General features: G+C 38.1%; 3 protein-coding genes across 7 annotated transcripts; all 3 read right to left on the bottom strand.

Moving 5' to 3' along the window:
- Nucleotides 1–1,289: 1,289 nt before the first annotated feature.
- LOC131020630 (vesicle-associated protein 1-2-like) lies at nucleotides 1,290–5,580 on the bottom strand. The gene is made up of 12 exons (XM_057949563.1): nucleotides 5,470–5,580; nucleotides 4,565–4,817; nucleotides 4,269–4,339; nucleotides 3,535–3,616; nucleotides 3,228–3,343; nucleotides 2,962–3,114; nucleotides 2,745–2,850; nucleotides 2,466–2,536; nucleotides 2,180–2,261; nucleotides 1,891–1,979; nucleotides 1,637–1,780; nucleotides 1,290–1,542 (listed from the first exon to the last, which is right to left on the bottom strand). Exons 2-12 carry the CDS (start codon nucleotides 4,710–4,712, stop codon nucleotides 1,501–1,503), a joined length of 1,104 nt encoding a protein of 367 aa, XP_057805546.1. The 5' UTR covers nucleotides 4,713–4,817; nucleotides 5,470–5,580; the 3' UTR covers nucleotides 1,290–1,500.
- Nucleotides 5,581–7,935: 2,355 nt separating this feature from the next.
- On the bottom strand, nucleotides 7,936–10,393 carry LOC131020631 (uncharacterized). 2 transcript variants are annotated; one of them, XM_057949564.1, is made up of 2 exons: nucleotides 10,101–10,393; nucleotides 7,936–9,200 (listed from the first exon to the last, which is right to left on the bottom strand). In XM_057949564.1, exon 2 carries the CDS (start codon nucleotides 9,140–9,142, stop codon nucleotides 8,054–8,056), a length of 1,089 nt encoding a protein of 362 aa, XP_057805547.1. In that variant the 5' UTR covers nucleotides 9,143–9,200; nucleotides 10,101–10,393; the 3' UTR covers nucleotides 7,936–8,053. The 2 variants fall into 2 exon arrangements, with proteins under 2 accessions (XP_057805547.1, XP_057805548.1); XM_057949565.1 differs by having other exon boundaries at nucleotides 10,113–10,346.
- A 109-nt stretch (nucleotides 10,394–10,502) lies between these two features.
- Nucleotides 10,503–20,354, bottom strand: LOC131020624 (uncharacterized). 4 transcript variants are annotated; one of them, XM_057949555.1, is made up of 16 exons: nucleotides 19,397–20,351; nucleotides 18,561–19,103; nucleotides 18,354–18,473; nucleotides 18,135–18,281; nucleotides 16,335–18,047; nucleotides 16,134–16,250; nucleotides 15,809–15,991; nucleotides 15,666–15,728; nucleotides 14,929–15,000; nucleotides 14,595–14,849; nucleotides 14,319–14,438; nucleotides 13,932–13,991; nucleotides 12,926–12,966; nucleotides 11,993–12,070; nucleotides 11,802–11,886; nucleotides 10,503–11,653 (listed from the first exon to the last, which is right to left on the bottom strand). In XM_057949555.1, the coding sequence occupies exons 1-16, from the start codon at nucleotides 20,213–20,215 to the stop codon at nucleotides 11,522–11,524; spliced, it is 4,548 nt and encodes a 1,515-aa protein (XP_057805538.1). In that variant the 5' UTR covers nucleotides 20,216–20,351; the 3' UTR covers nucleotides 10,503–11,521. The 4 variants fall into 4 exon arrangements, 3 of the variants coding, with proteins under 3 accessions (XP_057805538.1, XP_057805537.1, XP_057805539.1); XM_057949554.1 differs by having other exon boundaries at nucleotides 16,335–18,281; XM_057949556.1 differs by lacking the exons at nucleotides 10,503–11,653; nucleotides 11,802–11,886; nucleotides 11,993–12,070 and adding an exon at nucleotides 12,081–12,845 and having other exon boundaries at nucleotides 16,335–18,281; nucleotides 19,397–20,353.
- Between the last annotated feature and the right edge of the window lie 101 nt (nucleotides 20,355–20,455).

Here is a 20,455-nt window from a genome sequence, read left to right as displayed (position 1 = left end):
ATTAATAAAGAATCAGAGCATAAAATCCAGAAAAAGCGAAAGACTTGAAGTTGACGAAGAGAAATCAACAAGAGAAAAGGCAAGTAGGTGGTGGGTTCGCCGATGACCGAACCCCAGATTATGCGGCCATGAAGCAATAAGACAAAAAAAATCGAATATTTTATTGTTGTTACAGTTTTGAGTGTGACAAACAGAAAATTAACTTAAAAAATTTATATAATTAACTTAAAAAATTATATAGGGAGTGAAACACTAAATTAAACACCCTATGCCGACCGAAATTATGATGGGCGACTTCTTCTTGTACTTGACAATAAATTTAGGCCAAAAATTCATAAAATTATAGCTACTTGTTTGGACTAATAATGTGACAGATGTGTATGCTATCACTATAAATTAGTAACTTTTTTCAATTTATCTTTTGTATGTGATAATGATATCTCTCCAAAGTCTAGCCAAAAGATTTATGGGCCGCTTTTTGACTAGACTTTAGAGGTGGCAATTAGTGGCTTGTACCATCAATTTGAAAATATAGTATAGCATAATATATTTAATTATTTATATGTTGTGCAATTATCTTGAGAAAAAGTGAACTATCTCAAAAGAACTTCGTAACTCCACTTGCTAAAACTGAATTCAAACAAATCGAAACTTCAATATGCCAATTTCTTTTCAGGGAGATAATATGTCAAAAACCGAAATCGAAAGAATCGAACCAAATAAGACACTTTTATTTTTTATATATTTATTTTGGGGTGGGTCAATGGTTAAGTAGAATTATTGGACTCATTTTCATATGGCAACAATTTCTGACAACTAACGTGGATAATTATTTATTTTTCAAATATACTCTGCAAACGTGATCACATATATACCGCAATACATGGGCAATACTATCATTTTTTGGGGAGGTTTATTTATTCTTTTCTTTTTTCTGGACAAGATTTTTAAAATTGGATTAACTCAAATTGATTTGGAATTCTTTCATTTAATTTAAGTGGATAGTATTTATAACTGCCTGGGTGATTACTGAAATCAGTGAAATGAAAACAAGCATGTAAACTTTTGCTTAGAGAAAACACACACACAGCATAGGAATCAAGTCCCAATTATATTTGATTACACTTGAACCTAATTCCCAAATAAATTTGGGAAATACCATCTCAGAAGTTTACCCACACAACTTTTGAGAAAAAATATTTAAAGAAACTTGTGAAATGTACAATGAGATAACATAATAAATCAATTCTCACGCGCCGAACTGAACGAATGCAATTTAAAAATCAAACTTAGCAGAATCAAAATTTTCGATTCAATTTCAAAAACTGAAGAACCAAACTTTTGTTATGGTATACAATCAAACTAGAGCCATATAGATGCTAATATACTCATAAGCTACTTGAAGTTCAATTTTTAAATTTTTTGTCTAGAGAGATTTGTCAACATAAACTAATCAGTCTTGAGTTTGCCCAACCTGTACAATATCTTTCTAATATAACCTCAGAATGTGACTTCATTTGATTCAGGGAATTCTTTTGACATCTGCAAAGTCATAAAGAGAATGAAAGATCATTGTTCTTTAATCTTATATATCATCTTGGCTAGACAGAAATATGCTACAGCACCCAATACTTACCACAGTCCCATTCTCTGTCACCGATGCCCTTGGTAAGGAGCCTTCCTCTGAACCATCTTCGCACCAGTGAAGTGGCTGAGGGGGTGGAACGTAGACTACTCTCAATTTGCATTCACCTACTTGGTTCCCCGACTCTTTGTCGAACTAAATGCGGATAAGGTAAACATATTTACCATCTTTGACAAAACATCCGCAGTCCTAACAATCTTTGTAACAACATATACTGCATGCTGCAGCAAGAATCATAAAATTACCATTTCTGGAGTAATGACTACACTCTGGAGGAGAAACTTATCCCTGCATTGCAAATCCGGTGGAGCCGCTTTTTGGGCTTGCATGGTAACTAAATGATTGACCAAAGAATTCCAGACTCACTATTACGTAAGGATGCAATAACAAAATATCCTCTTAAAAACATTTCCACCATCTGAAAGTAACTAAATTTACATGAACCGTAGTTGAAATGTAAATCAATTTGTGCCCACACACGCGCACACACACACACATATATATATAGAGAGAGAGAGCGAGAGAGAGAGAGACCTGTAACATCACAAGTAGAGTGTGGCATCACGACTCCAGTGTTTGGCCTCACACAGAACTTCTTTGGATTTGTTGTCTTCACCTGAATATAGAAGCAGAAACCCAAAAAGAAGGTAATTCAGATACTTCAACTCAACATCAATGGCATTTCTTACTCGTGTTTTCTTCAAATTCACAAAACAAATAAATCATTAAGTAAAACATAATGCTAATCCAAATGAAGGATATTTATTTATTTATTTTGAGTCAATCCAAATGAAGGATATTAAGGACACAAAACAGATACCTTGAATGCAACATGTTTCTCAGACTTGTTTGTCAATTGCATCGAACATGAGATCTGCTTCTTCAATTCGACTATCACACACCACAAAATGCAAAATATATTAACCCAAGAACATCAGAACCAGGAAGAAGTGTGGATCTAAAAGAATAAAAATTAAATCAGCCTCAGTCACCATTTTCCCTAAATCACGGAATCTTCTAGAACTCAATTAAAAAAAACTTCCATCACACCAAGACAGACCTAAATTTGAAACAGAAATACAAGAGGCTTCTCACTTACATGGGAATTGAAGTTCGAGAGGATCAATTTGAAGGAGATCGTAGTTACTCATCTCTAAGCGGATTGCTGCTGTGCGCCAGATAATTGACCGTGTTAAAGATTCCAGCTAGCGGCGGCGGAGATTAAATCCAATCACCATTTCACGGCGGAAGGCAATATTAATTAAGAGGTGCGGGAGGAGAGAGATCTAGGGTCTCAAAATTTAGGAAATGATTACCATCTGATTTACATTCCAATTCTCTGACAACGATGCCCTTGGGAAGGAGCCTTCCTCTGAACCCTCTCGCACTGGTGAAGGTGGTTGAGGGGGTGGAACGTAGGCTACTTTCAATTTGCATTCATCTACTTGGTTCCCCAACTCTTTGTTGAACTAAATGCAGAATCAGGTAAATACATTTACCATCTTTGACAAAACATTCACAGCCCTAACAATCTTTGTTCAAAAACATGTACAGCATGCTGCAGCAAGAATCATAAAATTACCATTTTTGGAGTAATATCCTTTGCAGATATCCCAGGGTTCACCACTACACTGTGGAGGAGAAACTTATCCCTGCATTGCATATCCGGTGGAGCCTCTTTTTGGGCTTGCATGGTAACTGAATGAATGACCAAAGAATTCCAGACTCACTATTATGTAAGGACGCAATAACAAAATATCCTCTCAAAAACATTTCCACCACCAAAAAGTAACTAAATTTACATAAACCGTAGTTGAAATGTAAATCTATTTGTGGCCGCATGCACAAACATTTAGAGAGAGAGAGAGAGGTGGGACGGAGAGGGAGACCTGTGACATCACAACTAGAGTATGGCATCACGACTCCAGTGTTTGGCCTCACACAGTACTTCTTCGGATTTGTTGTCTTCACCTGAACATAGAAGCAGAAACCCAGAAAGAAGGTAATTTAGATACTTCGACTCAACATTATATATATACATTATACCAGCGGGCTCGAGCTCGGCTCGTTTAAATATTTGGGTGTTCTAGCTCGGCTCGAGCTTTTATCTTGCTGTTTGAGCTTGGCTCGTGTGACCCACTTACCGAGCTCGAGCTCGATTCGAGCTCAGCTCGTGTGATACTCGATAATGTCGAATTCGAGCTTGAGCTCGAGCTCGGCTCGTTAGATGTTCGTATAGATGATTTTTGAGCTCGAATTCGTTAAGAATTTAGAAAAAATTTCTTAATTAATATGTTACTCGAGTTCGAGTTAGTGTCGTTTAAGGCTCGTGTACTAGCTCGATTAAAGGTTCGTGCACAAGCTCGCAAACATGTTCACGAACAATCAAAACCGAATATGTTCGCGAGCCGAGTGCTGTCAGGCTCGAGCTCGGCTCGTTTACTATCGAATCGAGCTTCGAACGAGCTTTTTCATAGCCGAATCTCGAATAGTTTGTGAGTAGCTCTGTTCATTTACAGTCCTACTCAACATCAAGGGCATTTCTTATTTATGTTTTCTATCAAATTCACAAAAAACACAATCCTAATCCAAATGAAGGCTATTAAGGACACAAAACAGCTACCTTGAATGCAACATGATTCCCAGACTTGTTCGTCAATTGCATCGAGCATGAGATCTGCTTCTTCAATTCGACTAGCACACACCACAAAATGCAAAACACATTAACCCAAGAACATCAGAACCAGGAAGAATCTAAAGTGTGGATCTAAAAGAAAAAAAAATTAAATCAGCCTCAGTCACCATTTTCCCTAAATCACGGAATCTTCTAGAACTCAATAAAACAAAAAAAAAAAAACCTTGCATCACACTAAGGCAGACCTGTATTTGAAACAGCAATACAAGAGGCATCTCACTTACATGGGAATTGAAGTTGGCGAGGTTCAATTTGAAGGAGCTCGCAGTTACTCGTCTCTAAGCGGATCGCTGCTGGCCGCCGGATAACTGTCGGTGTTAAAGGTTCCGGATAGCCGCGGCGGAGCTTGAATCCAATTCCCCTCCCCCCCATTTCACGGCGGAAGGCGATATTAATTTAAGGCTAATTACACTTTGGCCCATTACACTTTGGCCCTGCAGTTGTGTAAATTACAGTTTGGCCCTTCAGTTAATTTAACTGTATTTTTTTTTATAAATTAAATAAGTAAATAAAAAAAATTTAAAAACAATGAGTTGAACAAGAGTAAAAAATAAAATGATTCAAGAAAAAAAGAAATATAAGAAAGTTTGGTTTATGTATATGATTTCCACAAGTTAGTACTATTTATTTATTTTTTATTAAATAAATAAATTTAAAAATTACGTCATATCATATCATATCATATTTCGAGTATCTCTAGCTTATATTAACCTACTTATTCGATATATTTAGCTAGTTTCTTTAAATAAACATGTAACTGTTGTACTCCTTCCGTCCCACAAATCTTCATGCATTTGTTTTCGGCACGAGAATTAAGGAGTTGTAGATTAATGTTTTAAGTGTGTGAGTAATAAAATAGAAAAGTGATAAAGTAGAAGTGTGTAGGTAATAAAGTAGAAAAGTGATATTTAATAACCCTTATTTTTTAGCTAATTGTTACTATATTTAAAAATGTATCAAGATTCATGGGACGGTCTAGAAAGGAATATGCATCAAGATTCGTGGAACGAGGGGAATATATAATAACGACGAGTAACGAACATATGGTGAGTCCATAAAATGTAATTCCTTCCCTCAAATAAACAAATGTAATTACTTTAAATTTCATGTGAATAGTAAATGTTAGAACCTGGTGTCAAGATAAGAGGAGAATCACTTTGATCTTCTTTGGTGAATCGATGAAAACAATTGGCAACAAAGATAATCAATTGATAATTTATGAGAAGAACATTGAAATGTATGCGATATGAAGTGAATAATGCTAACCAGAGGGCTTAGCCCACTGGCCACCGGGTCCTCACTTAAGTGAAGTGACCCGGGTTCGATCCCTCTTGGGAGCGAATTGGAGATTGGAGATATAAGGTGGATTTGGTGAATGGAGAGATAAGGTGGTTCTTGGAGTGGATGGGGAACTAATTACTAACATCTAACATGACTTTGACCGATCAAAAAAAAAAAAAAAAAAAATGAAGTGAATAATGCTCTTGAAACTTAAGAATTCATTGAAGAATAAAAGTGCACTTAATTACAATGAGCCATGATTTCTTATTTATACTATTTTATATTATAAGGGCAAATTCGTCCTTCTAAATGCTCACGTACACGACATGTACTCAAAATGGTTACAACAAGAATTTAGATAAATTTGTCTTCAAATATCCTATTCATTTTTAATCTTTTAAATGTTTGTAATATTAAGTCTTTTGATGATGTGATCTATTTTTGTTATTTTTTAATTAAACGATGATTAATAATAGTTCTCTATTCTCATTTGTTTGTTATTCGAACTCCTAATTTAATTGAATTGTGTTTTGATACCTATTTTCATGATATGATTTGTATCTTGTAACTCTTAAAAAAAAAGCTTATTAATTTAGATATTTTGGTCAATGAAAGAAAAGACAAATCAATGTTGAGAATTTTGTTGAGTAGAATCTATAATGTAGATAGGTGGTGTTAATAATTCAAAAGAATGAAAAATTGAGTAGATTTTCGAAGTATAACTTTCAATCTGGCAATGCTAAGGCTGCTATAGACTTACTAGTTGTATAGGTATTATATAATGAATATATCAATTATATAGATTTACACCTTGTAACTTAAAAAAAAAAAAAAGTTTCAGTTGGTCAATGAGGGAAAAGATAAATCAATGTTGATAATTTTATTGAGTAGAATCTAGAATGTAAATAGGTGGTGTTAATAATTCAAAAGAATAAAATTGGAGCAAATTTTCGAAGTAGAACGTTCGATTTGGCAATGCTAAAGCTGCTATAGACTTTTCTTGATTTTTTAAATTTATTATTAACCATATTGTTTTTTTTATAAAATTATTAACCATATCGTTAAATGTACTTTTCTACCCCATTTTTTTTTAAAGTTTCATAAAGATATTGTTAATTTATCACTAACTATAAACGCGTTTAAAGATAATAACACTAATCTTCTCTTTGCTGATTGGTTTATTTTTGTGTTAAAAATGGGTTCCACGTCATCCTTTATTTCATTAAATATTCCACTAATTTTCTCTTCTCTAAACTAGTATTATACTGTATATTTTTCTTTTTTTAGAATTACAAAGGTATATTATATACCTCTACACCATATAACGGTGGAAAAACTTACTCGCATGCATGCGGAATTGGACTTGAGACCTCTCATAAAAGAGAGTCTGTGAGTGCCTCACCTTTGCCACTTGAGTTAGGCATAATTAGTTTTAAATAGTACTATATTTTTTATGTTCTTATAATTTTCATGGTGTGTTTTTCATATATAGGGAAGGGCTAAAATAAGAGCATTTCTTAAGATATAAAATAAGAATCATTTTCAAACTAAATGGTGAAAGCTAGCAATGCATGCACCACACACTGCTTGGACGTGAACACCGACACTCAACACTCAACCACAACAAAGAAATAGAGAAACTCTCAAGGTTTCAAACTAAATAATATGTCAATATTTGTTAAGGAAATAATATGTCAAAAATTGAAAATGAAATTGAAAGAATTGAATCAAATAGGACAGTTCTATTTCTTTTCCTAGGTCACTTAAGGGGAATTTTTGGAAATATTTTCATACGGCAACAATTTTTGACAATGGAATATTGATTTAAGGTTTCGAAAACTAATTTAGATAATTTTTGACAATTTTTTTCCTAGTATAATCTTTCGCCGTCATCACATAAATACCTCAACATATTAAATAATTACAACTCAATTTCCATAATATCATTTTTTTTTTTAAATGAACTCTCTGCAAATTTCTTACAATCGGGAGCCAACTTGACACACTGGAAATCCACATGGAACGTAATGGCATGATAATTAAAAAATAACATGGCAAAAACTACATCATATGAATGTTTTCAAATTAAAAACTATATATATTTATTATTAGATTTTTGTCTCTTTTTTTTTGGATGAATTAACAAGTGTTCAATAAAGAAATTTAAAAGGCCGTGTCACAAAATTTTTTGTCTTTTTGTTAATGGAGAAAGATAGGAAGACATGGTTAATTTGCCATTCTTTCAATCAATTTAGGGAGAGAAAAGCGTACTTACGCAGTCACTAAAACACTTAAAGCTGAAAATCAAAGTCTAAAAAGTACGTTTTATCAATTGAAAAAAAAAGAAAAAAATCAGTTCAACTAAACCCATTCATCTATAAACTGACAAATCTAAGTGATTTCTAAATATTTCAAACTTTATATTCAGTTACTTACATCCAACTGCTGCAAACTACACAACTGCACTTAATAGAGATCAGGACAAGGTATAAACTTCCTATTCGACTCGACTCGATTCGATTCAGTTTATGATCCTTCCAGCAGACTGCTGTTGGTAAGCACGAGCAGGTAAAACCAGCATACCAAGCAACTCTCATAAGTTGCACCCCAAGAACCAGCACCCAACAGCACACCAATCCCCTAACTGTATGCAACATCCACGGTGGCGCCCCGACCTCCGCCCCGAGCTTCAGCCCTCTCATCAGCTGCAGCAGTCGATACGCTTCGTAAACAACCGGAGTCACCAACCACACCGGTGACTGCCAGTGCCACGTCAGCATCTCCGTCACCAGTTGCACCAACAAAAGCAGGAAGTAAGGACCTAAGAGGACTGCATATGAGATCAAAGGTAGCTGAGGCTGAAGCAACCCTTTCTGAGAAGCAACGAGCATCGCCAAGGGAATGATGAATCCAGCTACATTTGCAATGATGTTCCAGAATCTGTAACTTGATGGAGGCTTGCTGCTGCAGGCTTCAGTGTCGTTGTTTGGACGAGCAGTGGAGTCCGCCATAAGGAGGAACAGGGTTGCGCCAAGATTGAAAATGCAGTCTAGCCCCGTAAGGGAGAGAAGGCTGGCTATGTTGGGACCAAGGAAAATAGATGATATTGGCAGCCACAAGGTGGGCACAACGCCGGTCACCAAGAGAAGCACGGGGCCTAGAAGCCATAGAGGCTGCCGAAGGTAGTGGAACTGCATGATAGGCTGCTCATTTGCATCCACATCACGATGTTCTGTCTTAGTTATTGAAGCTTCAGCCGCCTCACTCGAAGAAGTGATGGTTTCAAAGATATTGCTACTCTCTTTGAGCAACGCACCTTCTTTCTCGGGAACATATGTTACTGGAGCCGGTTCCCATCGAGATGTGTTAGCACAACATATGATCTGAAGACCACTGTTAACATATGGCAAGTTGCATCTGCCAAACAGACTCTGAGATTTAAACAACTTAAGGCGTCTATGATGTAATCGGGAAACGGTAAGTACTGGATTACTGGATGGAGACTGGGTAAACAATGCCATGATGAGGTTCACGAAATGAAGCTTTAGGGCAAAAGCTTGATATTCAGCTTCCAGTTACCTAATAAAAGAACAAGAAGCACTTTTAGAAAATAAACGAGATCTTCAAAACAAACTACTAACAGACATGGACGACATGATTCAAGAATCATTGATGTGAATCTTCAAAAGCTGTAATTGTAGCACAGAAGCTCTTTTACTACAACTTGGATAACTAAAAATTTCTTCAAGCTCACATGCATACGATAGTATGCCAATGGTATCCAATGAACTAAGACCTACACATTCCAAACGACAGGACGTTTCGTACAAACTGAAACTAAACCTATTCTTATTTAGAAGACCATTGGTGAAGCAACCCCTCAACACCCATAACCATCTCATATGCATATGCCAGAATCTAGCGGTAGCTCATATACTACTAAGAAGAAACTATTTAGTCACAATCGCTTTCGTCCAAGCCCTTCCCTGATCTTGAGTAAGCACTTTCAATGAATAGCAACGATCACACCTCATGCTAACAAAGCCTTACTAAAACAAGACTAAACCTTTTGTAGCTCTCGTGTAATGTTTCACTAATCACTTCGATAGAATCTACTACTGTTGCACACCAAAATCACCAGAACATAACTTGTTCACCATGAACACACACACACACACACAACATGCATTTTTCAAGCCACAAGAAACCGATAGCTTTCTTTTCTTAACCCCACCAGAAACCTGGATTAAGCATCAATAAAGCAGTAACAGCACAAAACTACAATTCCAAAAGAGCGAAAAACTCAGCACAGATTCCATTATTTTTCAATTCGATAAACACGAGCCGATGATCGGTTAACAAGAATGAAACGAATCGGAATGTCTAAACCCTAATTTGTATCTTTACTCCAGGATTAACCGATTAAGCACACCCCCCAAAAAAAATCAGTTAATTCAGGGAAAGATGATAGAGTAGTACCTCATCACACACCGAAGAAAGGCAGAGTGCAATCAAAATCCGAATTTGAGACAAACTATGAAGAATCATCAGCTACTCTGAGCGGCCAGAAGTAGTCGGCTTTCGGAATTTTTGGGGAGTTCTAGAAATTCTTTTTTCTGGACAAGATTTTCAAAATTGGACTAACTCTAATTGATTTGGAATTCTTTTATTTAATTTAAGTGGATAGTATTTTACGATATTTGTCATTGATTGGGTGGTTACTGAAATTGGTGAAATGAAAATAAGCTGTCAATTGTCAACTTTTGTGGTGCCATGAATGCTCAAGAGTTCTTCTTGTCCATCTAAAGTAGAGAAGAATATGAACTTTCACTTTACTTTATTTGTGGTATCAAATTTTATGCTATCAATTTGTGGTGCTTCTTGTGGCAAGAAGGTTTGAGGTACATTAATTATTGATTCAAAATTATCATTATATGATATGATATACCCCATCTTTACATATCATTTCTGTATGTAACAAATTACTGAAAATAAAAATGACTAATCACGGCAATTCGTAGATGTTTATATAAAATTATTACAAAACAAAATGAAACATGAACACTTTCATGCCTTGTTGATAGCCACTTTGATAGGCTTGTAACATCCAGGCGTATCAAACCCCAATCTCCCATAAGAGTTGCAGTGATTCACCATGCCCTTCTTCTTCTTCTTCTTCTTCTTCTTCTTCGAGCAGAGCAGCAGCAAAGAACAAGCAAGTGCCGCCTGTTGCGCGCGAAAAGGGGAGCAACACGAAAATTCGGCAGATATATGGAAGGGTCGATTTTAGATCTCCAAATGCACATCAATCTGGCGTACTTAACCGGTTGCTTCCTCTACCATGATCACTAGTCATTCTCGATGTCTTCAGGAGGGTGAGACCACGGTATGGAGCCAGCACGAGCTGTTCGCTAAGCCAATCTGATGATGCTGCTGCAATATCAATTATACTGATAAGGCAAAATAATTGTGGAAACTCTTAACAGCAGAGGTATAGGAGACGTACGAAATTTGTTGCATCCTCGAGCTAGCCTGGACAGAGACGAGTGAGCCAACGGGGCAAACAAATCATTTGCACCCTTAATCAGCACATTGCTCGAATGCGAGGCTGCATTCTCAAGCCTGATAAGCATGAATCTTAAAATTTATTGCACAGTGGATCATTAGATCAACATGAAGTGGCATATACAGATAATCATTTTCTCAAATAAAAACTGTATCACTATTATCAACTTCAGTTTTCAGCTTCTCTTTTCTTGGTCAAGTTTCTGATGATTATGTAAGCATAACTAGAAGTGGGGTTGTAACTAAAGATGCAGAAAGACTGATGGCTGATGGTACAGAATATGTGGATGCTTCTAAAAGTACCTTGGAAACTGGTATAATCCCTCTTGCAAATACTAGGTGCCTACCAAATGACCGATGCTGGGAATCAACTTTGGAAGCAATTTACAGGTAGGCTTGGCATCGATGCCATCGTTGTCAATGCATGTTAGTTCATTCTTGAGCATTGCATATGCATCAGCAAATGCCTGCATCAATTGATAATATCAAGAGGTGAAGTTATCACTTCAAAGCAATACGTTCAGGAAAAAAAGATATCAAGTGTCAAGTAGTTTCATGATCATCAACTCATAATTGCCAATAAGAACGAATTCCCAAGTAAGAATGGCACAAGACCTTGATACACTGATGAATGCGAAAACAATTTCTGCCAACATTATTTGCCAAAAACAGAGGATCGTCGATGCAAAGTGGGTCGATGCTGCAGCAAAACGACAAGGTTTGTAAAGATAAAAAGATAAAAACGAAACAAAGAAACAAATCAAAACTGTGAGCTGAATGATATACTGAATGAGAGAGACTCCTACTTGCATCCACGTTCTCTGTTCAAATAAACCCCACTTCCTTGTACTGAGATTCGCATTTGTCGAGGGTCAAAGACATTCCTACGAAAAGATTGTTCACACCAAAATGAAGGTTACACAATTCAAATCATACATATGGAGATAATAAGAAAAGGAAATAAGATAAAGAGTTGAACTAGAACCATGAAGTTGGGTTAGGCTTGCAGATAATAAGAAAAGGAAATTGCAGGCTTGTTTAAGACCCAACCAACCCATTCAAGCCCACAGGCAGGGTGGGTTGGTCTATCGGCTTTCTTTTCCCTTCATAGTTGTCAAATTGTATTAAATTTTACAAAATCACAATTTAAAACTTAAAGACCAGAACTGTCAGCCTCTCTCACTCTCAACCTCTCTCCTTGTCAGTTCCGCAACAGCCATCTTACACTCTTATCAATTCCACCGAAACCATACCCTTGCAGGTCTGTTGACCGTCATCCATCACATCTCTCTATTATCCCCCCCCCCCCCCTCTATTGCCATTCAATGAACTGCCACCGCACACAGTATATCTCATATTTTTATCTTTCTGCCCTTTTCTTTGAGTTGGTTTCTCTGCCATCGCCACACCCAACACTTCTCTCTCTCTTTGAGATGGGTGATTTTGGAATTAGTTTACAGAAACACTCATACATTTGCTCATTTTGCATTGTGAATTGTGTAGTTTGATTCATGTTATGAGATGAAGAAAGTATTTGAAGTATGACCAATATGTTCAGTTGTCTGCAGAAGTTTTGGGCAGGCTGGCCCACCCATCCTGATCCAAGGTGGGGTGGGTGGGTTAAAGTTTCGGAGCGCGCCATCTACGGACCAACCCACCCTGCTAGAAATAAAAAAAAAAACTCCTCCAAAATAAATAAAAAAAACATAAAAACAGTTTTCCAAGAACATTTTACGTACCCGAAGAAATATAGGAAATCCATCAGGAGGCTCCCATAATTCTACAAAAATAATGTTAACGAACATCATTCAAAATCATAGGTATACATATATATTTTCAGATAAACTAAGTATTTATCCAAATTAAAATGATAGTTCCCCGAAAATTTAAATAGTGGCTTCGGAATATGCGTGCATGATAATATTAGGAAGAGAAGATACATTTGTTACATGAAAATATATGCAACATGCTTGTGCACCTTACTGCACAAAAAAGAAGAATGGGAAATTTATATGCAATTTATTATGCCAGCTCTAGTTTTCTACAATATAATATATATATATATATATATATATATATATTTATAATTTTATATATACATAGACAGATAGACTAATTGCTCTAATCGCAAGAAGAAAATGTTAAGTTGTAGTCAATTTTCTATTAAAAGAAAGGCTTTACCCATAGGGAACCAATATTAACAAAGTTGCACCGGCAGATTCAACACTGATGGAGAAAGAAGTAAAACATAGTACACAAACTAACTTTTAGTGCAGATAAGAGGGCTTCAACGTCCACTCCTCCTTTCCTAACTACCTTTGCCTAAGTTTGAGGGCTAGGTTCATGGAGAGTACACAATGATGCTTCAAAGAAATCAAGAAACTTAGTTTCGACTCTAATTTTACTTTTAACATACTATTCCTTTTTCTAGATCTCATATTTCAGTAAGTTTAAAGTGCAGGCATGTTCTGCAGAAGATGAAGGAACTCTTGCAAAAGATGGCCTTGAGGTTAAAGCTAAAGGATATGAATATAGGATTTACTATTATACAGCAAGTTTCCTGAAGAAGATATGATCTATATCCTTTCCTTAATGAGTAATGCCAAATTATGGATGTCATAATACCAACCCAGAGTTTCCAAATATTCAAACACAGACAGAGATGCACTCGCCGTTGTAGTTTATGAGTATGAAATCACAATTCTTACGGATTAAACTATCTGCGTAAGGAACAATTAGTCATACTTGATTAATTGGTCGGCCATGATGATGCTCGTGCTGCAACAACCGTGTGATCAATAATATCTGTCAAATGCACAGTACAAAAAAAGTTTAGCATAGTACCATGAAAAGTGGTTTCGGTGTAGTAAAGAATAAAGAGCCTACTGCATATGTAAGGGCATATGCAAGCCATGTTCAACTAGAAGCTTTGATGCAATGAAATAAAACAAACACAACAAAATCTGGATACACACGCAATAAAACTAAAAAAGAAAACGAACAGCTCCAAAGTTCATCACTGTTACACTAATAGTCTTAAAAACAAAAGAGTAGTATCCAGGGGGGCCAAGAATCAGAAGGGCAAAGTTGCATGTGGTTTTATGCTAAGACATTCAGGCAACAGGAACCTACCAGGCAGTATGAGCTTAATCCACCTGAATAAGACTGATCCAGGCTACGATCAGCGAGGAACTGTTTTAGCACCAATGCAAGAGGTGTTACAGCAGGAAACCGCTCTGTAAGATCTTTAACCTGTACAAACACATGATATCAAAACTAAGAAACTAAGAAATATGTAAACATGTCCATTTGAAACTAGTGCAAACAAATAGGACCATTTCAAACATGATCCGCTCGGAATGCACTGAATTTCTTGCTGATGCATCAAATGTCTCTATAGAAAATTACCAGTCCAGTTGTCTGAAGTCCAGTGTGCGTAGAAGACTTGAAACTAATGTCAAGACGAACAGATTTGGATTCATCATTACTACAATTTCCTGTCTTACTCCAATTAAGAGAAGCAATAGACTCTGTGCTTCCTGCATCATTCTGAATGCCTTTGTCAGAAGCTACCAGAACTGCTTCTTCCTTTGGGGTTTGTACATTTGAAGGAGTAGAGAAAAGATCACAAGGAACTTCCACCACAAGCATGATGATAGGTATCTAAAAGTGACAAAAAATGAGTTTGGAAATAAAAAGACAAGTAAATAAAAAAGAAAAAGAATAATCTTAGAGACATTACAGCTGTATTTTCAACAATCTTGAGAGAATCACTTTTGACCCACTCCTGGTTTGCAAGATACCTGGCAGCATGCTGCAACCAGAAAAGTCAGTGAGTCAGTGCAATTGCAGATGTTGATCATATTAACACATTAACTACCAAGGAAATTGCATTTATATGTGGAAGATTATAAGCATCTTAGGAAGGAAAGAGTGCTAATTCCTGTACTACATAGATGATAAGACAGCTAAAGATAGGAAAATGCTAGAAATAATACAGTACAACAATCTGCTACCCCAGGCCAACAACATCATCCCCACATCCTGGCCAACAACGAAAGGCCAAAAAAGGATAAGAAGTATTATGCATCTACAATAGAGAAAAGGAGAGTAAAATATTATTTTGAAAGAGAGTTTCTTCCAGTTAAATCTTCTTGTCCTCTCACTCACATACAGTAATCAACCTTGAAGGATACCAAACATAAGATCAACCATGGTATGACACTTGAGGACCTTCCCCCCCCCCAAAAAAAAAAAAAAAAAACAGTATTTAGGATTCTTGTTCAACATGCACCACTCTACCCGCTAGATAGTTAAAAAGATTAAACTCATTGACCACTGTTGGTAACCTCAAAGTTGACTTGGAGTTGCAAATTGTGCAGAAAGCATCAGGACAGACAGGAGATCACTTTTGAATAACGTGACAAAATTATTAAACAATTAAGTCTACAAAACAGTAGTTTGTGTAATCCTGCCTACCTGAAGGCATGTTTCTTTGATGCCATTGCGTCCCTCTAAAATACCAGCTTCTTTGATAGGTTCCTGAAATTTTACAGAAAATTAGTCTGCTGGCTAAAGTTTTTCTTTCGGAAAAATTTCACCGACTCCGGGCATATTCTCACCAAGTTCCTCACAGGAGGGAGAGAAACCACAAGATCCACATCGCTAGATGGCAGAGATAAACCTGTTGCGTTTGAGCCATAAACGCTTGTTCTGGAACGAGGCCATAAGACTTGAAGGGACCGTGCAACACGCTTAACAGCCCAATTAATATAAGGCTTCCGGATGAGATTCTCTGCAGCAACCTAAGTTCGCGAACGATCGGCATTAATTACTAATTTACTATTGAGAAAAGTAACTATTTTATACCAATCTCAGGATGTGATCTGAAATATCGCCCAGTGAAACTTCTAATGCAATACATGTTATTGATCCAGCAATAATTACCTGCTTGCAGAAAGAGTTGATTTCATCATGCAGAATATCATGGACCAGTGGCAGAGAAGCCTTGTGAGGGGAATTGTTCTGCGATTCAGGAGGTTGCAGAGGAAATGTAACATCTGGCTGAGGAAACAAGACAAGTTAGAAAGTGAGATACTTTTGATCCCACAATGCCAGCAGAAATAGGTACATTAAATACAAACTTACGTGTTCTTGATCACGAGCTAATTGGGAAATTGCAACAAGTCGATCTTGAAGCAACGTTCCTGCTAAAGGCTGCGTAATCTGACGGGATGGAAGGCCCTTGTTCCTCCAAGAAGGCCAAGTTACTTCACTCCCTTCCATGGGCATGCAAGTTTCCTCAAAATTGAGTCCATCGTGGAACCAACCTTTAACACCCCAGTGCCTTGGGCTTGAGCTACCAGATCTAACAGTAGGGAATCCCCTATGTTTTCTAGAGTCACCAACAGGAGGCGGTGGAGGTGGATGAGGAGCACGTGGTACACAGAGGACTACAGGAGAAGGGGGCCTCTTAATCCGAGGCTGATCCCGTCTGTTTGGAGGAACACAGGGACTTTTGTGATCATAACCACGCTTAAACTCTGATCTTGATCTTTCCCTCGACATACTAGGGATGATTATAGGCCTCAAAATGGGGTATGGGAGTGAGTCCACAGTCGTTACATCTCCATCACCTGAAATATTGGAGACAGATCCAGATACACTCTCTTCTGCACCAATATCAGTCATGGTTGAGGAAGAATGAAGAACCTTGCTGCTAATTTCACTTCCAGGCATAATGTAATTAAGAGGCCCTGGTCCCAAAGGATCAAATGGGGAGCAAAAGGAACCAGCAGATGGAGAGGTCAACCCATTTGTACTGTAAGAGGAGGAGAAAGCAACCATATCATCAACATCCCTGTTCATATCTGCTTCTCTCCAAGCCCAGGAGCTATCATCTGAACAGAGAGAAGGAGGGCGAGAGAAACTGGTCCCTGGGTGATCAGTCGGGTTCCAATACATCACACCACCACCAAAGTACTGATTGTAATCCATCCCTCCAATTGCATGAGACTCTAACTCTTCCTCGGACATCCAGTTCTTATCATGCTCATCCGTCAGTTCCAGTGGATTCGGGACATCAGGTAATTCCATCAGGTCACTAGAAATGGTCCTTTCATCCTCAGACATAGCTGCACCAGACTGCGCACTGTGGGCTGCAATGCTTTGCCGAAACGAAGACTGTCTTCTTGAAATGAACTCAGAATCATAACTGCAAGTACTTGATGGGACTAGCCTATTAACACCGCGCACCGTGGGGGGCCAATCAAAACTCATTGGCAAAGGTCTAGGCATAATTCCATTATACGCACTGTCAATAGGAGAATTTCTTACTTGTAAAGTTTGTACAAAAGAATGGTGGAAATGATTTTGTAAATTGCAACCAACATCAAGATGTAATCTATCAGTGGCAGCAGGGTGATGTGCGTTCGTCGAAGGATGAATTGGAGCTGTGCTTGGCCACTCATAAGAAATGTACGCTGGCGAATTTATGGCCCCAACTCTAAGGAGACCAAGACTTCCTTGCTCCTTTACCTGAGATGATTTTCTCTCTGGTTCACTACCTTTCATTTGTCTCCCCGAATCACCCACTGCATAATTTCCATGGTCAATCGCTTTTGAGGACATATTGTCATTACACTCAACCACAGCCTCACCCGAATACAGATTATCATTCATGGAGTCAGTTTTAGTAGTTATGGGCCTTGTGGCAGCATTTTCCACTACACCCACTTTTATATTGTTCCTCAAGGAGAGATGAGTATCAGTTTTAGTAGAATAACAACTGCCCACATGTTGTCCAACGTTATCAGTACCTATACTACTAGAAAGACTTGAGTTTGCATCAGGCCTGTCAATCTGAATCACAGTATCATTAGATACAACATCAAAAGTTAAACTTCCAGAAGTCCAGTCAGACATCAGAGTTCCATCTTGAGGACTAACCCGGGCAGAGGAAACTTTAATGGATCTTGATTGACAACTACCAACCTCTGGACCACTGGAGCCCGAGCTTTTAAGCTTTTTTCTTTCTTTCCTACTCTTTCTGGAAGCATTTCGGACTTTTCCATTATTTACTCCTTTTACAGGTTCCTGGTGATGATCAACCAGTTAAAAACTATCCATCATCTATTAACTTTATAATGAAGGAAAAACAAGCACAACCATTGTATGCACTGATAAGTGATTCCCATGTGCTGGATCCTTTTCTGGAACTTCACCATCATACTTGTCGGACTGTCTAGCATCTTCATGACTGATACATAACTTCCCAGCTCCTCTACCCTGAAATATCATTGACATATGGATTGAGACTTTGCATTAAATGGCATATTTCAATTGATTGTCAATAAATAAGTAACACATACAAACCTTAGCCGGCATTATTGGTTTTGGATTATCTTGACAAGGTCTTGGAACAGGATTCAACTTTTTACTGTGGTTCTTCCCTTTCTTCTTACGATTGTTGATAACATGTTTCTCATTTACTTTCTTTGTTCGGGAGTCCGTATTTTCCTCTACCAGTAACTCAAATTTTGTGCAATCAAGTGAAATAACCATGAGTAACTCCCGCAATTTCCTAATTATGATGTCAGAAATACTATTTATACAGTCCAGAGAACTGAAAAAAAGTTTCTCTTTCTGGTAACCACCAAACTGAGCTGCAGATAACAAAGTAGAAATAACCTGAAGAATGTACAAACTATTGAAAATCTGATACAGTGCAGAGAGATCCCCAGAATCTTCTGCAGGCTTGGCTTTAGATCTAACTTTTGAAGATTTCCTTCCGCTTGTTGCAATATCTCGTTTACTCAATGAATCAGAATCACATCTCAGCAATTGTTTATTGCTACCATCATAAAACCACATTTTATCATCTGAGAAGTTAACTTTTCCGTTCACTATATCAGCTGTCTGAGATTCACAATAACGATATATCAGACCAAAATTTAACGCAAAAAACAAGCTAAAACATAAAATGAAACTATCAGAACCTATCCATCAATTTGCTCGGAAATGCAGATAAAGCTTTTCAAGAATATATGGTAAACAATCCGGCAAACCATTGTTAATTTCCTAAAGAACAATATGCTGCTTGCGATTTAGATTTTCAACGCACGAATCAAAGCAAATTGCGCAGAATACACACAATACAGAATTTTAAAACAGACAGGAACATGCATAAATCCAAGCACATAACGAAGTACCAGCGAGCGTGCAGCTTTCCCCAAGTACGTAGAGTACACCTTCTTCTTCACAGAATCATCCAACTTCTCCCACCAATCCACGCAGCCTTTCTTCCTCCAGAACACATTCGCTGCAACACCAGCAGCACTCAACCTCTCCTTCAACTTCACCCCTCTTTTCTTCCCACTATTACTATTCAACCACGCCAACCTCAACGACACCTCCATTCTATTCACAACAAACTCCTCCAAACTATAATACCCCTTTGCCTTCAGCCACCCGAGCTCCAACCAATCCGCCGCCATCTCAGCCTCCTCTCCCCCCCGTAGAAACTCCCCATTCGTAATCTCATCCGCAACATCCACGAATCTACTCACATCCTCCACCAAACCCTCATTCAAACACGCCGCATCGAGACGGCCAAATCCACCCCCCTCCCCACCCCTCTCGCCCTCGGCCGAGCTGAACAGCTCCAGCGAGCCGCGAATCGCGCCCTCCGCGCCGTTGGACTCCGAGGATCGCAACAGCAAACCCTCGGATTTCCGGTAACACAGCGTGGGGAGGGCAGAACCGTCATTTTGCGGGAGGTCGGGGAGGATGATGAATCGGCCGCAGCCGCTGGACTGGAGCTTCTCCTCCATCTGGACGAGGATCGCGACGAAGTTCGCGTCTAGAATCGTCAGGTGCGCGCGGCGCTGGTGCACCGACAGCGAGGAGAACCATCGGAGTACGGCTGGCCGGGTGCTCGGACTCGGGTTGGGGCTGTCGCCAGCGGTTTTGGAGTGGTAGAGAGAGATGTGGGCGGTGAGAGAGTCGAGGAGCTGCTCTCGCGAACTCATCGGAATATTCGGCGGCGGGGATTTCTCCGATGCGGCGAGTGTTGGTGGCCGAGTGAAGCGGCGATCATCAATTACTACTATTGTTACGGTGGAAATTGGAAACCGAAAACTTTGGGGGTTTGTATTAAATATATTAATGAAAATTAATTTTCAAATTTCAGTAATTATTAAAGTTAGAAAATCGCTCATGTAAGAGGACACCTACTGATTACGACCGTATTTGACTTTTGCCTTTACATA

Source organism: Salvia miltiorrhiza, chromosome 4, assembly GCF_028751815.1.
Source record: "Salvia miltiorrhiza cultivar Shanhuang (shh) chromosome 4, IMPLAD_Smil_shh, whole genome shotgun sequence".
In the NCBI taxonomy this organism is placed as follows: domain Eukaryota; kingdom Viridiplantae; phylum Streptophyta; class Magnoliopsida; order Lamiales; family Lamiaceae; genus Salvia; species Salvia miltiorrhiza.
This window is presented reverse-complemented; position numbering and strand designations above follow the sequence as displayed.